An 18,379-nucleotide genomic window follows, 5' to 3' on the forward strand; every position below is an offset into this window, starting at 1 on the left:
GAATAAGTGAGCTACAATATGGCTAGAATAGAACATTTAAAAGTAGCGCTGGCAATTACACTGAGGTAATAAGTGATATCCCACATGAAAATGAAATATTGCAGATTAACCTCTTAAGACTCACATTTTGGGTTATATTACTACAGTAGCCAATTTTTTTATGTTATTATTATTATTATTATTATCATTAGTATATTGGTGTTTATTTTATTTTTGTTATTTTTAGATTTTTTAAAAATATATTTTTATTGTCTGCATTTTAAAAAAAACTTTTCTTCTCTTTGCTATTTGATCTGATCAAATAGCAAAGAGAAATAATAATTAAAAAAAAAAAGCATATCAAACAAGAGCTTGGGTCTTTAAAGGCAAAAGATATTTCTACCTGTATTAACTTTTTTTTTTTTTTTAAATCCAGTATCAGTCAGGTTGTTATACTTACTGCTCATAAGTGTAGTGATTCTGCTTTTTGTTATCAGAACAAATTCATCCTTTAGTCATGAAATCCTTCAGAAAACACTTAAATATCTGCTGCAGTGCTGCCAGACTGGAACCTGTCTGAGTTATTTCAATGTCAAGGCAGAATATCTAATAAAATAATAAGAATTCATATTTGTATAACACCTTTTACAGATGAGATGCAGCTCAGAGTGTTTTACATAAAACTGCAACAACTAAACAAAAGAATCAGAGAATACACGAATGAATAAGTCAGAGAAAGTTAGGAGTAAAAAGCAAAAAAAAAAACCCATATTAAACAAACACTGTGTGGCTTCTCCAGTGCTGTACGTGGTGGCAGCGTGCAGAGCCGTCCCCGTCAGCGACCTGCTGGACCGAGCATCTCAGCGCTCCGACAGGCTGCACTCCCTCAGCACGACGCTCACCCAGGAGCTGGTCAGTGCCGCTTCCTCTACGAAGGCTAAACCTCCTTCTGCTTCCCGACTGAACTTTTCAGGCACAACATGCTGCACGAGGGCAACTTCTACAGATGAAATATTCAGCTAAACTCCTGAGAACTCCAGAGGATTTACATGATTTAAAACCTTCCAGTTTTGTATTCATGCATGACTGCAGTTTGGGAGCTTTCCATCACAGTGGAAGATGCATTTGTCACTCTAATAATCCTCGTGTGTTTCTCCCAGGACTCTCATTTCCCTCCTATAGGCAGGGTGATCATGCCACGCCCTGGGATGTGCCACACCGCCTCCCTTCAGACGCCCAACGACAAGGAGCAAGCTCTCCAAGTGTCCGTAAGTTAGTCTGGGGCTGGAATATTACGTCTTTTTTTTTTTACATTCCACCTCTCATCCAAGAGGCTTCATCAGCTCTGATTGACTAGTTGGGAGTTCCAGATACTTATATCCTTAAGGCGCCATTAACACCTGAATTTGGGTTTCAATTGGGGGTTTGTTGCTCCTCCCCCAGAACCGAAACTCAAGTGTTAATGGCTCCTTAAGGATAGAAGGATAAACTATTTTCCTGGAGAGATGTGAAGGAGGATTCATGAGGACAAACGACAACAGAGGTGGGAAGAGAATCTGACTGAACTCACACCAGGCTGCAGAATCATGCCGTAAAAACGACAGGACAGATCATAAAGCTGGTCCGGCACCGAAGCACCTTTCCTTAGCGTTTAATGAATCAGAGCAGCTCTTGTCATAGCTGCTGAGGAGATATTCTGCCTCATTTCACTCAGTTGGGAACCTTCCTGAGCCAAAAAACACAAATCAACCACGACTCGTGTACTTTTATGTCCGTTCTAACCTTATTCTTTGCTTTCTGTCCAGTCCTTCCTTCACTGTCATACCTCAGATTGGCTTTCCCATTCAGCAGGCACTGTGATATCAGCTGAAACTGAACTGGATTTATCTCAGATGTTCACCAGCCTTCATCCAAAAAACTAAAGTGAAAGCTCTAAAAGCGATTAAAACGGCCGTTATATGGCTCTAAATCTGGAGTCATTTGCAGCCAAAGATTCAAAAAGCAAAGCTGATGGTGCGAAATTGGACATTCCTGTGTTTATGCCAGCTGAGGTGCAATTTAATCAAGAGACTTTATGTAAATCAAAGTGTTCTTTGAAGCTGTGTTGCACAAAAAATATATCTGATTTCAGTGTGAAAGCATGAAAATGGATGAATACAACCTGAAAAATGAGATAGCGTTGATTTCATTGTGAGAAAATCTCTATCGGCTTCGTAAAATCTTCTTCATTTAAATCTAATTTCCTTCGACCACCCGTCAGCTGACTGTGTTACTGTCTGGACCTCCCCTCCAGGAGTCCGACCTGCTGTCTTTGGCCCGCTCCCTGCTCCAGGCCTGGCAGGACCCCCTGGTGGTCCTGTCCTCCTCCGCCAACACGCTGCCTCACCCGGCCCAGAACAGCATCTCCAACAAGATCCAGGAGCTGCAGGAGCACTCCAAAACCCTGGGAGACGGTCTCAATGTGCTGTCTGGAAAGGTGTGCCGAGCTAAACGGTCATCTAAAAACATTCTAACCTTCTGTTCACTAACCCTGCTCTCCTGACTCTGGTCCTCCCAGATGGGTCCGGCTGCCCAGACCACGTCCCTGCTCCCCTACAGAGGAGGCAACGATCTCGGCCACGACAAGATCTCCAAACTGATCAACTTCCATTTCCTGCTGTCCTGCTTCCGCCGCGACTCCCACAAGATTGACAGCTTCCTGAAAGTCCTGCGCTGCCGGGCGGCCAGGATGCAACCCGAGATGTGCTGAAGCGCGAGGCGGCCGGCGTGGCTCTGCAGAGGGAGGAGACGGTTCTGAAAGCTCGTGTCGTCTACCAGCTGCTGTAACATCACGCACTAGACATCCTTTACCATCCTAACGGAGGCCATCATGAGGCTGCAGAGGGTGAAGATAAAGAGGAGTGAAACAGACATTAATTATTTGAACTTTTAGCCCGTTTCACAACCTGAATACCAAAAAGCAAAGATAAAAAATGTAAAAAGTTCCTCCTGGTGAAACATCTAAATTTAGACATCATCAGACAACAGCTTCACTGACTCGCAATTCAAAATTTCTCATAGAGGAGCTGCAGCCTCACTAATCGATTTCTGGATGGAAAAACACGTCCTCAGATGTTCCCAGCTGGTCTGGCATCACCACCTAAAGACTCACAACCTTTGGTATAAAACCTCCTCTTTATCTTTTCCTTCTGTTGAAGCTGTTTCCCCTCAAAGCCGAGCCGCCGAAGGAGCCTCACCGGCGCAGGCAGGACTTCTTCTTCCCAACTAATGCTTGACTGACGACATTTGCACTTTAGATTTAATTATGCTGTCAAAAAAAAAAAAAGCATCGTAGGCCTCGTAACTGAACTGTTTCTTTAAAGTCTGTATATCAATAAAAATCTCTCGCACAGTAAAAGTCTTTTCTGTAGATCAATGCAGCAGACTGTCCTCCTAAAAAAACAGTAGCAACACCCTCCGACTTCTGTTCTTCTAAAGCAAACGGATGTTGTTTGAGCGAGAAAGGAGGAGCTCAAGGTAGATGGATGGGTCAACAAAACATCAGAGTTTGTCTCATGTTTCCAAATGAAACCTATCATCAGTGTCTTTTAAACACAATCACTTCTTGACCAAACTGGGACATTGTTCCACCCATAACGATGAAGACTGGATCTGCCCAGAGGTACCGAAACTAAATAGATTGCCAAACAGCATTTAGTGTGTAATGGATTCTAAACATTGTACACAAGAAATAAATGTTTAAAATCTGTTGATATAAACGTGCTAAACATGGTTAGATCGGCCAGATTCTCCACAATTCACCAGTTCAGTTAATTTTACATTCATCACCAAAATATGATTCGTTCCAACAAAGACGCAGGTGATTTAAAATACATCCACAGGTGAGCCTCCAGTTAACTTACATGTTGTCAGTTAACCAATCAGAAGCTCTCAAAGCCATGACATCATCATCATCTGGGCTTTCTCAAATAATTTGAAGGCGTCTTAGTGGACGTCAGCTTCTGACTTTGAAGAATGTAATAAAACAAATTATCTCTCTCATTATTCTGGTGTTTAGCAAACAGAAATAATTTGGGGAATCCTAACTGACCAAAAACAGGGACAGCAAACAATAAAAAGGTTATACATCAGTGTATATATACGATGCTTAACAAACCAGACAGGTGGTCTCATGGATTTGTTAAGCTTGATTTGTTAATCCAGCATCATGAAGTGCTTTAACTCGCACTTAGCTCTCCATGTTTTACCATTTTGAACATGAATGAGGAATTTAAAACTGAATTCAACTTTTTATTCCCAAATCTGAGTCACTGGACGTCTCTGAGAAGCCAGAAATGAATCAAGCATAACATTCAACCACTACAACTATTTTTTTCTGCTGAGAAATGCAAGCAAATAACTATAATTTGACATCTTAATCAAGAAATAATAATGTGTTTTAATATTTTTTTTCAGTTTTATTTATTTATTTTTTTAAAAAAAGAGTAAATTTGTAAATTCCTGGATAACAATAATAATTTGATTTTTAGCATTAAAAGCATCATTTTGGTGAAAAATCTTCTACATACTGGTGTATTAACCATGACGGAAACATAAGGAATTATTCTGGTAAATAATATCATTAATTAATGGCATTAATCTCACACTGGATGATGGTCTAACACATTTATTAAACTCTGTATAAAACCTACACGTGAGTGTGAACGACTAGAATCACTTTAACAGATCGATGAAGCAGCAATAATCCAGATCTAATGTCTGAAAAGGGGCTTAAATCACTGTAACTACACTATTTTTATTTTGGACCCTGGGGTGGCTCTGAACCATGTGGGGAACCCCTGATGCTGGGCCTCCCAGAACCCTGCTCCGGCCCTGGACGCCTGTTCGCTCTCCAGCGCTCAGACTCTGACGGAGCAGATCTGCCCCGTCCTCGGTTCTGACGGCTGGTAAACCGACACCTGTCCGCCACCTTCAGGCTCGTCTCTCCGGAACATGAAGAACAAACACAGCCAGCAGGTGAAGCCGGCGGCCCCGGACCGGCTCGACATGTCCAGCTTCGAGGTGTCGCTCCAGCAGCTCAACGACCTGCTGACGGACGACAGCGGCTTCTACAGCTGGCCCACCAAACACTTCCACGAGGTTTACCCGCGGATCTACGTGGGCAACGCGTGAGTCTCTCTTGTCATTCACATTTGTTTTTTTTCTCTTTTAATCGTGAAGCCATTATTATTTGCACCCCACAGACCACCTGTCGCCTCCGAATTCAGGTCACGCAGCGCAAAAAGACATTATTTGTGCATCCATAAATCCACACTTGTGACCATTTATTCCTCTAATTTCCATGCATCCTTCTGTTAATGTGATCATGCATGCAGACAACACAGTAAAGTAAATGATCACTTCCTATAAATTGATTAAATCACATCTAAAATCATTAAAACCTGCAGCAGGAGGTTCATTATGTAAAGCTGCTTTTAGATGCATTGTGTGTGTTTGGAAGCATCTTCCATCACTCAGTCTGGAAAGATCCAGATATTTATAGAAAGTCAACACCCTGATTCACAGTGAGGACTCGTCCCAGTGCTATATTTAGACACGTTTTCATACAGGGCGGTATTTTGGTGTTTTAAAGCAGATTTTCCTCATTTTAAACAAATCAAATGAAATAGCAGGGCTTGTTTTATTGTCTGGTTGAAGCATGAAGGCATGCCGGGGATGGAAGGAGATGATGGGAAGCAGCAGACAGCAGCTTGTTTAATTTTTGAAGAGGTGGAGGAATGTTACTTAAAAGGGTGAAATGGAGCAGAGATGGAGGATGGATGGCAGCAACGGAGGGAGTCGAAAATAGCTCCTGAGTTTAACCCGTTCGCCTCCTGTTGCGCTCAAACATCCAGAGAAACGTGCTCCACATTTAATCCCCTCAGTGGCATCAATGAGTCATCGGAGCTCCGGCATCGGATTAGACGGATCGAACAAAAGGAAAACATAGAGGCACTGAAAGCTGAAAGATATTTGCACGATTCTGGGATTTTCAATATTGGTTGTGGGTAACCTTGAGCAGCATCAATCCTGAAAACACATCAGTTTGAACAGATTTACATCAACCAAAGCTTTTCTTAAAGTATTATTCATAGGAAGTAGCCTGATGATGGATGGACTGGATACAGGACGCCAGAAATTGCTCCTGCTGGCACATGAGCCAAAAAAAAGTTTCTTGCATACAGGTTTGCTTTATAGACGATATATAAAGTCTGTGATGTCACCCACATCTCGTCACCCACCTGTCACTCAATTAATTATACACAACGTTAAGAGTTAATACAATTTCAATAGGTGACATATATTAAAAATATCGTACAGCACAGTCGTCGTGAACATTGACATTAGCTATAGAGACCAAAACCGTTCATTGTTCGAGGCTGTAAACACATTTCTGTCTGCTGTCAAGTCGAGCTTTTTAACATGGAGGTCAAACTTGTTTTGGAGCCTCAAGTGGACATTCGAGGAACTGCAGTTTTGGCTTCACTTTACAGCTGTGGAAGTTTACTTCAGCGTTGTATGTCCCGCTGCACATGCATGTTAGTGTTTCACCCTCTGGTCCTGTCCATGTCCTTCCACATGACCCGTAGAGTTCACATTGCGAAGACGGCGTTATAATAAAACTCACTTTTTGTTGACAGTTTTACAAATATGAAGCCTCCTCATGCAAATAAGGAGCTTGTTTGCAACAAGTTTTACTGATGTCTGTGCATTCCATGGCAACCCAACAGCAGATATTTGGCTGAATTGAGTTTTTACGTTTTTACGTCTGTTGCGAGTGACCCTGCTTCATGGAAGTGACCTGGAATGGGACTCCATACAGATAACCTAAGATATTAAGAAATGTGCTCGTTCACTTTCTACCTGAGAGATGAAATCATCAACAACAACAAAACACTAAGGTAATACCAAGGGCTAGTTAGCTTAGCATTAAGACTGGAAACAGCTAGCCTGGCTCTGTCTGAATATAGCAGGATTGGTTAAACTGAACCTGGAACCGGTTAAGATTAGATAAACACGATTGTCAGGAATGATTAGATCCGTGAACTGTAGAGAAAACCAACCAAAAATAAAATGTAGCCGCGTCAAAGTATCTGAATTAAAGGGAGGAAATACACATGCATGTGTGGGCTACTTTAAATCCATCATACTGTTCTACATGAGTGGGTTGAGGTTAGGAGAGACTATTCTAGACTTGCTAGAAATTATTACGTGTTCTCGTCGATGGTCTGCACTTGTAAAGCGCTTTTATCCAAAGCGCTTTACATTGTGTTTTATTCATGCACCAATGGTGACAGAGCTGCCATGTAAGGTGCTGCCTGCCATTGGGAGCAACTTCGGGTTCAGTGTCTTGCCCAAAGACACTTCGACTGTGGAGGGGCAGGGATCGAACCTTGTGATTGGAGGACAATCCGCTCTACAGCCGTGTTCTGAATCTTACATACTAAAAGTTTTAAATGACCAGTGTGAAGAACTTAGTGGTGACGTTACAGCCAATCGTTGCTTCCACTTTGATGTAAAAACGAGAAGCTGGTGTTTGATGGTTTGTCCATTTTGTTTCCGGTAGAAACATTACAGGTGCTTTGATTAGTCACGAATAAAACACACTCATGACTCCTATATTCTATTTTCTACTAATATATTCCTCTAAATCCTACACACTGGGCCTTTAAGCTCTCAGACGTGTTTATTTCTGAGCTCAGTGAGTCATAACTGTGTGTTCCAGGAGAGAAAACCTTTATTCTGTCTGCCTTTCAAAATAAAAAAAAACAAGCCATAACGGACGGAGCAGAGACACTGTGTCTCACTGATAAAATGTCCTCACAAATATAGACACGGACAAACGTATTCACAGCACGGCTCATCCACCCACGCGTCGCTCTCTGGGAGCCGGTGCTGTGTTTTGATGTATCTGCCCCGGTTCCTCTGTGCTGCTGTCGGTATCAGCATCAGTCGGCGGCGGCGGTTCTATTTTTAGTTCTCCACATCTAAAAAGGCAGCGAGTGAGGCAGCAGTCCCACAAGTTCACAGTTGAAGCGCAGCACGTCTCCGTGGCACAGCAGTGAATTTATATAAGGGAGAATGGGGAGGGGGAGAAAAGAGACGGGAAGACGAGAGGTTCGCAACTCTTAAATTTTCAGAAACAGCGTCAATGGCAACGACTGATATTAGCGGGTACAGATGTTGAAGCTGATGAAGAAATCTTTTATGGCATACACGCCCCACCCCTAGTGTCCCTTATTATTCCATTACTATTGTCATTGATAATCCCCTAACCTTTTCTGTTGTCTGCCAGACCCTTAACTCAACATCTTTGTTATTTGTAACTGCTTGCCAGACCCTTAACTCTCACCTTTCGTTGTGTAGACAACACAATCAATCGCCTTCTGTTAGCAAATATATGCAAACCAATCACTGTTCTTTTCTGTATTTACATTCTGTCCCCTCCCAACTGTCTGACCACCTGTTTAAAATGTTCAGGGTTACCTTCACAGACTCTGTGTTGGTCAGCCCACCGTATACCAGAACACTAATAAACACCCCACAACAACAAACTTTGTATGACAACTATGGGTACATTTCTTCAACAAAGCCTCTTGTTGGTTGCTATAGAATTACTTTTTCACTTTAGCTCCACCTTCAACATTAAAACCACCTGCTTAATATCATATGGGCCCCTTTTGTGCCACCAAAAAAGCTCTTTGCGGCTCCACAGACCTCTGAAAGGTGGAGGCTCTGTGGATCTAGACTTGTTTTTCCAAAACATCCCACACATGCTCGATAAGGTTCCTCAAACCATTTTTTTTTTAACGGTGTTTGTTGTGTTGCAAGGAGCATTTTCCTGCTGAAACATCCATTAGGGAGCACATCTATATTTATATTTAGTTCTTGAACAACACAATGCTTCCACGTGAAGCACTGATGATGACTTATTTAGCTTCTATTGTCATCTCTGCTGCCCCAGTTTAAGTTACAAACCACAGAGATGAGCACCCAAATGCAGATCCATGCACACAGAGGTAGTAAAATTCAAGGTACCTGGTTTACATTTCAGCAACAAGCAGATAATCTGGGTAGATCTAAGGCAGGGAGCAGGTCAGAAAGCACAAGAAGGAGCAAAAATAGCTTCTTTTAGTCATAATTACCATGTTGTATTCCATCAAAACCACCTCCAGAGCCTTGACATGTGGTTTTTGAGTTTGTCATCTAAACCAAACACAACCAGACCTGTTGTAGCAGATCCAGAGAGTACAGACACTAGTCTTTAGTTTAAATTCACGTGTGAAATAAGCTTCACGGTGCGGATTTGTCTTTTTCTGATGCAGATTTGTGGCGACCAACGTGATGCGCCTGAAGCGTCTGGGCATCACCCACATCCTGAACGCCGCAGAGGGAAACTCATTCATGCACGTCAACACCAACACCGAGTTCTACGCCGGCACTGGCATCATCTACCACGGCGTGCAGGCCAGCGACACCGACCACTTCGACATCAGCGTTTTCTTTGAGGAGGCGGCAGACTTTATCGAGAAGGCGCTGGCTTACAAAAACGGCAAAGGTCAGAGAGCTGAGATGAAACATGTAGGCAGGATGACAAGGGAGAACTGTTGAAGAAACATCCACACTAATACTATTTGAAAGAAACTTTATCTGACTGGTTTTCTGTTATTGCTTGGTATTTGAAATAGGACTGGTCCCATTAGCATTTTCTGTTCTCCGGATATTCGGCACAATTAATACCAAATATCTCGAATAGTTGGGAGGGGGTGGCTGGTGATTATTCGTTCCAATGGGTCCTAATTTGAAAACCTCAGAAGATCACATTTTCTTTTTTTTTTTCTTTTTATTATTTATAGAAGTGACTTATACCTGCATTCTTTTTAACAGCCAGCAGAGGGCGCCTCCTCTGGTTGCAGAAAGTGGTCAGACTGTATAGAAGTCTATGACAACATGATCCCACATCTTACTTGATTTGTTACCTCAGTCAAGATTTCCCTAAAGAGTTCATGGACTCAATCAATAGCCACAAGGCTCCATCAATTCATTATGATGCTTATGTAGTAAATTACGCCCTATTTAGAGTAAAATAGACGATAAAGCAGGTTTGTTTTAGGGTCTACCGTGTGATTGACAATCGCAAAGGCATACCCCCGCGTAGGTCTTCCCGCGAGATCCTCCACTTGCTTGTTACGTCCAGTTTCAAAAGATGCCAACAATAATCATCAATAATAATCATCAACAATTCCCCTGAAGTTCTATCTATCTATCTATCTATCTATCTATCTATCTATCTATCTATCCATCCATCTATCCATCCATCTATCCATCTTTGCCAAACTTTAGGCTTCGAAACAGTCGTACACAAACCATTTGGTGACCAGAAGCATAAAATCAGTGACTTCTGTTCCCACATGAATGTCCACTTCCAAGTAAATACGCACTGATCTGTTACCAATACCAACTTGACATGGTAACATCGTAAAACCGTTGTGTTTACAGCTTTTTCCACTGCCTCCAAGGTGGCCGAACAACTAACTAATGCAGCTTTAAACTATTTAACATGTCAGATACCACTTGGGTCGGGTGTTTTGATGAACTTTTGAACGTTTTTACTCCGCAGGTAAAATCTACGTCCACTGCAGGGAAGGCTACAGCCGCTCGCCTACCTTAGTCATCGCCTTCCTGATGCTCCGCCAAAGCATGGACGTCCACACGGCTCTGGCCATGGTGCGGCAGAAGAGGGAGATCGGACCCAACGACGGCTTCCTCCGGCAGCTCTGCCGGCTCAACCAGCGGCTGGCGGCCGAGGGCAGGTTCTGGAACAAGTGAGGCGCAGAAGGAAGTTCAAAGAGAGAACACGAGTACGCTCGAGCGCACATCACTTCCTTTCACCAGTTCTACAGCTTGAACGAGCCGCAGATCTGTGAGGGAATGTTCTGGAAGAGTGGAAACGGAGACGGAGGCTGACGGCACCGAGCGTATCTACATTACAAAAATAATACACGCTATTAACACATCCATACGGTATTTTAATCGTGCTCAAATACACTTCTTAAACTGACATGTGCTTACGTGTAAAATCAGGTACACTGTATTCACTAAAGTGTGTTTACGTGCTCTCACATATATTCTGAATGTTGGATTTATCTCTCTCAGATCACGTCTTTCACGTTGTGTACAGTTTGGTGTGTTTTCCTGCTGCTCAAGACTAACCGGGTACAAAGGGAATGTTAATATGCACAAATACAATCATTGCGGGGAGAAAAAAAATAGTGATGTGATTCCGCCTTTGCTCATCAGGCCTCCATTTTTTCATCCTGGCCCTTTCTTGGCCTCACTCCTGCAAACACTGCCAAATGTCTCGGTCCCAGCTACTCCCAAAAAGGGGGATTTCGAGCGGACACTGTGATTTTTCGTATCGAATCAGATGATTTTTAGCCTGATGTTGAAATATTTTAATATATCTTGTAGTGTTTTAGGAAGCGGCACAAATTTTTTGACCTCTAGGAAACCTGCCTCAGTCAAAACTTGCGGTTATTGTGCTTTATAGAGGAATTCTACACGATTTAACCGTGCAAGGCGGCTCGATTTTTATTGCTAAAGCTAATCTAATTTGATGTTATTGGAGCAGCAAAGGAAACGAGGTATTGTTTACATCTTACACGTGTATTTAGCATATGTGGGTGGTATCAATCTACTAAAATACTGCTTTAACGTCAACTTTGGGAGACGATGTGCACTCTTTCCTTCCATCTGATTGTAATTTCACACTGCCAGAATGTGAGACGTGTTTGCCGGGAGCTTCAAAACATCGTCGGGTAACTTCTCAGTCGACACCTTTTTGCACATCGGTGTGTGTTTACATCTGTGCGTGTTCGTCAGAGTGTATGTGCGGTTTTATATATTGTACAGCAGCATGCTTTGTAATATGAGCCAAAGTGTTGTTTCTATGCCATTTGTACCAGCAGCTGTGTATCCGTGCATATCGGTCACGACGTGCATTATTGTTGGCTTGTGATTCATCATCATGTGCGCTAACCGAGTAGGACGTGATGTGATCGGTCATGTCGGTAGGCTTTCATCGAGTCTCACAGATTATGACACCGCTCTTATGAAGTGCACTTTATCTAATGACACTGGTGATTGTTGTAGCTCTTTTTTCATATATTCAGTAATAAATTATGAAAAATACGCGAGTGGTCGTTTTTTCTTTAACGGTTAACAAATCTGTCTGATTACGTTTAACTCAACAGCAGCAACTCACATCCTGAAACGCTGAAGATAAAAACACCCAATAGTGAAATAGTAATCAGCCTGTAGAGGGAGCAGCAGGACCACAATGAGCAGGGTCAGTATTTCTAACTGCATTCTTCTTCCCATCAGCATCACATCCATCCATCCATTATCTATACACCGCTTAATCCTCACTAGGGTCATGGGGGGCTGGAGTCTATCCCAGCTGACTCAGGGTGAAGACAGGGGACACCCTGGACAGGTAACCAGTCTATCACAGGGCTACACTTAGAGACAGACAACCAAGCACACTCACATTCACACCTACGGACAATTTAGAATCACCAATTAACCTCAACATGTTTTTGGAGTGTGAGAGGAAGCCAGAGAACCCGGAGAGAACCCACGCTGCACGGGGAGAACATGGAGATCCCAGGTGTCCTCACCGGGATATGAACTGGTGACTTTCTAGCTGCAAGGCGACAGTGCTAACCACTGCTCCACCTTGCAGCCCCACATTTACCACCAGCAATAGCAAAACACTTATTTTTTTATCAACGCATTCATAGCTGTGAATTATGAATATTTGTACATTTAAAAGCTCTGTGCAATATCATTTTTTTCTACACAGAATATGTGCAAAATAGTCATTTTTCTACTTGCGGACAAATCTGTGCCATACCATTGATATGTGTGATATTCTTATTTCCATACAGAGGCACGTATTGGACAATCAAAACTAGTACTTATATATATATTTATATTTTATTTTTCTACTGGTATTCCTTAAATGTTTGCACTATGCCCGTAACAATGCAAATTATGCCACAGTGGTATAAGACATCTTATTGTATCCTAACTTTAGATTTCTAGAGAGATGCAGCTTGTTTATACGTGTGAATAACAGCTCTCCACCCTTTTAACAAATGAGGTTTTCTAGCCCTGGCAGCTGTATAATATGTGTCTCTGAAGGAGGTTTCTAAAACCTGAGAGAACCTTCTAGAGATCCAGCCTTTTTGAACCAAACATCAAAAGCGTGTCAGCGCTCAGAGTTGCCACTAGAGGGCACTTTTGCACTTTGGATCCATCCGTTCTATTGTTCAAATTCCATCAAGGTTCACCATCACCATACAAATGAAATTAATCTTATTTACCATTCATAATGTCTGCGAGTGTCATTACTGCGCATTAGCTTTATAATAAGATCACTTCCATCACACGCATCGCAGCCATTCATCACACCGCAGAGAGCAGCAGTGGATTTTAAGATTGTCTTTTTTAAATTCATATCAGATGTACAAAGAAATATATATATATTTTACAATCTGCAGCTTAACGTCTCCACATGAAGATGCTTCAATGTCAGAGCAACATAAACATCATCCTCTGGTTTTATCTCTACAACACGCTTCCCCTCCATCGTCCTGCAAAAAGCCTTTTACAAGCATCCTGTCCTCTCGGATTAAACGTGTGTGTGTGTGTGTTTAGGTGTGTGTAGATGTGTGTGTGCATTCCACAGGTTTTGCAGGTTGAGCTCCACGCCGAGGCCTGCTGTCGCCCTCGCTGATGTTTTCTTTCCTCCTTGTTCTTTTTCTGCCTGAGTTGATGCAGGGACATGTCTGTTGTAGCAGAGGAGGGTAACTCTCTTACATAACGCCGCTCTGCATGAATGAATCCAGGGGAGGGGGTGGGGCAGCCATGTGTGTGAGGCAGATGTGTGTGTGTGTGTGTGTGTGTGTGTGTGTGTGTGTGTGTGGTATCCTTAGTATTTGGGAGAATTTATTTACAACTGGTGCATCCACGTCTTCTTTTCTTACCCTCTTTAAACCCACCTCAGCCCGCTAGTGGGTCAGTCATTACAAATTCATGGTGCAGAATTTGTTTTAAGGTTCGTTTTTGGGGCTTTTTGTACTTTTATTTGGCAGCAACAGCGGAGAGAAGGATGTAAAAATGTTGGAAAATTACACAAAACAAACGTTCCCCAGCCAGGATTTGAATCGGAGACCACTTGGCCATCGGTTTGCTGTCAAAAACAATTAATTCAGTTTGAAATCCTAGCAGTGAACGAACAGTCAGCATAATGGCTTCCATATGATCGTGTCAGACAGTGGAAGTGCTGACATATTAGCAGCCAAGCTAACTTGCTGTGATCACCGCTTGGCCTTAAACGGAGGGCTGAATTGGATCTTTTATTTTGAAGGAACTCGGGCCAATTCGTCCTCTGAAGGAATGTAACGGCAACTAATCAAGTACATCTGAACATATTCCAGCTGTTTATTAACCCTGTGAGTTACTTTTATAGATGGAAACACCAACATGAAAGGTCAACTTTGGAACCAATATGAGGAAAGAAAGAAAAGGAAACTCAATTGTTCAGCTTGATTTGCTTATTTTGGGGGCTGCAAGGTGGGGCAGTGGTTAGCACTGTTGCCTCACAGCCAGAAGGTCGCTGGTTTGCATCCAGGTGAGGACACCCGGGATGTTCCTGTGTGGAGCTTGCATGTTCTCCCCGTGCAGTGTGGGTTCTCTGGCTTCCTCCCACATGGTCCAGAAACATGCTGAGGTTAATTGGTGATTCTAAATTGTCAGTAGGTGTGAATGTGAGTGTGCTTGGTTGTCTGTCTCTAAGTGTGGCCCTGTGAGGATTAAGCGGTGTATAGATGATGGATGGATGGACCTTATTTTGGGTCATTACACAAGTGCCAATTTTGCTACCAACACTTCCAATTTACAAATAACACATCATCTATCACTGGTCGATGCTGAAGTCAACCTGTTCAGTGGGCGGACATTCAGAATCCCAAATAGCAAATATCTTCATTTTTCTGCACAATCTCTTCATATCATAATTACATTTTTGTCATCAGATCATCAGCAGTATGTTTGTGAGCTCATGCTTTGCTAAAAATCTGCAAAATCAGAAGCGACGTCAGTGAATGTGAACATCATCAAAATACAGTGTTCTATTTATAGCGTCTCGCTTCGAGCGCTTTTCCTTTAGTTGAGGGGAAAAATCTGTAATGGATGTCCTGGTCTGTCAATCTGTATCTGTGTGAAAGAGAGTGTGTGTGTCTGTCAACCTCACACACACACACACACACACACACACACGTGCACACACACACGATCCATGCCACGTCTGTAGCACGTCGGCTCGCCGCCCAACTGCGCCGTCCTGTGTTTTTTTGGGAGGGTGGGAGAGGGGTTTGGGCTGCGAGGGAGACTCCCGATTGGTGGAGAGCAAAGCTGCTCATTGTTACATCATCTCCTCCACAACAACCCTCAAACAAATCTGACATCGGCTGGCTTTTCACGAGCCGCGCCGGTTGGTAATAATTCAGCGGTCTGATTCTAGATGCAGCAGGAGCACAGATAACCCAGTTAGACTGTACAGGCCTGCAGTAATCCCATTTAAATCCACATCAACAAAGAACACGCAGACTCTTTTCGGAGGAAATTTGGATTCACTGCTTAGAAAATGTAATTTAATAATATGGCCTAATTCAATGCATTTGATCAGATCAGTGTTGATACGCTGTGCTGTACGTGCTGGGTTCGACTGTCCAGTGTTGCCTGTAGGATTACTCATGTCAGCTGACATCAATCTGAAGTGGTGACTTTTGCTAACAGAGGACAGGACGACACCGACTGGCACGTTCTGTATCTGGGATATTCGTCTCATGCTTGATGGAAATTGTGTCTGAATGGAAAAGTCACGTTAGGGTCACGTTAGATTTTGTTATTTAACAAAACTTGACAGACGCAGGTCGTCTTAGAATCGATTGATGGAACCACTCGGTGTTGTTCCTCTCTACAGAAACTATAAAAGCAGCCGCTGCGTCGCACAACATGTTCTCGTTAAACACAAGCTTGCAGACGAATAGTGTTCGCAGCCGACGAGAATAATAATTCAACCTGACTCCAGGTTTTCAGCCATGTGTCTTTACAAGAGCCAGTCTAAAGCACGTCTTACTCGTCTATATTAATATATACGGGTTGCAAAATGAATCATGTTCACGCACGTACAGCACAAGTGAATGTGGCCTGTATTGATTAGACTTGAGTACCTACAGTCAGTGTGTTGCTATGTCACGCTCACGTCAAAATGACTCAACGATACTTTGGTTTATGATCAAATACCAAACTAATGGTATCATACCTGCTAGATATTAGCTTAGACTGTATATAAAAGATGAATTTAGCTGCTGTTTTGACGTCGTTTTGGGAATCGATATCTTAGTTTTGCATAAACAGACATGAGGAGCAAGGTATAGAGCTGAGTGAGAACCCGAGGACACAACATACGCCCATACAGTAGCACCCTGTCAATCACAAAAACATGCTCTTCTCTACCATCTATTTTACTCAAAATGGGACCATAATTCACTAAATGAACATCCTATTATATTTAAGAAGACTTGAAACTAGTGACTTATACTATAAACCTTTTAGGAAAACGTCTACTGAGGTGATAAATCAGGTGAGAAAGTCGGGTCATGTTCTCATAGACTTTTATGCAATCTAGCTAGAGCAGTCGCCCCCTGCTGGCTGTTAGGAAGAATGCAGGTTAAAGGGATTGGCTTCACTCAGGCTAAGTCCATCTTTTATATTAGTCTATATTAGTAAGTGCAGTAGTTGAGTAAATATACTTAGTTACTCTCCTCCACTGTGTTTGCAGTGTCTGGTACAGTCTCATAGTCTCTCAGAGCCACTAGTACGTCTACAAATGTCACAACAAGACTCTACAGATAACATGTGATGTTGACACCAACTCTCCAAAACAGAGCTACAAAATGAGGCAAAATGTGTCCGTCTAAGCTGAGAAGTGACTTCAAATCTACACAGTGTCTCTTACATTAACAAGTAATTGAGTCAGTAGAACCATTAGCATGTTGGTAAGCTGGATTTTTAAGGCTCCTGCAGATCTACATGAGCTGAAGGCACCAGTCTGCACCTGGACACCTCGTCCTCCTCACACTCACTAAGCTGCAGCGTTCATCGCTCACCGTTTTTTCATGAGTCCACTTCCTCCTCATCATCATGTCACCGTCTTGCAGGCTGCTGACCGTCCTCGTATCTCACTCCATCATTTCCAGTTGATCGTATTCGCTGAACTGAGTGTGGACAGAAGCAGATGCTACCCGCCTGCAGAGACAATGTGCAACAAATGAAACGCTTCCTCAGAATAATTGCACATTTGCGGTTTAATACATCGATGAAATGCCTGAACATGGCGCCACCTGCGGGTCAGTTAACCTCTGATGAACTCACTTTAGACTCTGATATGTCGCCTCTACATGGACGAGCTGCAGGAACATGAAACACGTGTTTGAAATGTGGACGTTTTCATTTGAGTCTGAGTTGAGCTACGACAGGAAGAATCTCATACTGTGACCCCTGAATGGTTCTGAATGAGGATTGTAAAATCTGCAAGAAGACCTGGATGCAGACGAGCTGGGAGGCGCACAACTCTGCACAGAGTCATGTGACCTCAGCTGCAGAGGTTGGTCGCCTTCATGAGTTTTAAAAAAATAGATTTTAAAAGTCAGTTGACTATCTGAAGGTTTTATGCAACATTTTAAATTAAGTTTTCAATTAATAAAGACTTTATTCAATGATCTTTATGAAGTTACCAGTTCTTCGAAACATTTTATGTAATATTCAAATTAAATTTGCTCATTAAGCAAATGACTAAACGATGCGACTCTGTTATGCCTCACCGGATGACCTCGTGAACTACTAATAAAACACTGTGACCCTTCGCTCTTTCATCGCATCCTCTGCTGGTAAAATCTAAATTAGCTGCAGCTATCAGAGACATATTTTATATTTAGAGCCGAGCTGATCTCAGCTATTTAAAGCTACAAAAAAAATGACTGTAATTGGACGTGTTTTCTGGTTCACAACCCAGAACATCACAAAGCAACAGAGTCAGACTACTTTTATATTGCATTTATGGGGTTAAAACTAAATCCACCCCTGGATCGTATGGGTTTACTTCTTGGGGATCCAGGATGTTGACAATCATCCAATCATGTCTTTGAACGTTACAGATGGTTAGCTGCCAGACTTAGCATCTGAACAGACACCATGAGTGAGATACGGTTACATTATTCAAACAGTTTGT

General features: G+C 42.5%; 2 protein-coding genes across 2 annotated transcripts in view; both read left to right on the forward strand.

Moving 5' to 3' along the window:
* Window positions 1–2,728, forward strand: part of prl (prolactin) — a 3,474-nt gene extending 746 nt beyond the window's left edge. The window contains exons 2-5 of the mRNA XM_008283706.1: window positions 779–891; window positions 1,140–1,247; window positions 2,273–2,455; window positions 2,537–2,728. Of these exons, the coding sequence (XP_008281928.1) occupies window positions 779–891; window positions 1,140–1,247; window positions 2,273–2,455; window positions 2,537–2,728 (596 nt within the window). The remainder of the gene's footprint in view (window positions 1–778; window positions 892–1,139; window positions 1,248–2,272; window positions 2,456–2,536) is intronic.
* A 2,172-nt stretch (window positions 2,729–4,900) lies between these two features.
* On the forward strand, window positions 4,901–12,210 carry LOC103358657 (dual specificity protein phosphatase 3-like). Its single transcript, XM_008283707.1, has 3 exons — window positions 4,901–5,147; window positions 9,345–9,577; window positions 10,640–12,210. The coding sequence occupies exons 1-3, from the start codon at window positions 4,972–4,974 to the stop codon at window positions 10,846–10,848; spliced, it is 618 nt and encodes a 205-aa protein (XP_008281929.1). The 5' UTR covers window positions 4,901–4,971; the 3' UTR covers window positions 10,849–12,210.
* The last annotated feature ends 6,169 nt before the right edge of the window (window positions 12,211–18,379 follow it).

This window comes from Stegastes partitus, unplaced genomic scaffold (assembly GCF_000690725.1).
Source record: "Stegastes partitus isolate 25-593 unplaced genomic scaffold, Stegastes_partitus-1.0.2 Scaffold324, whole genome shotgun sequence".
Taxonomy (NCBI): Eukaryota; Metazoa; Chordata; class Actinopteri; family Pomacentridae; genus Stegastes; species Stegastes partitus.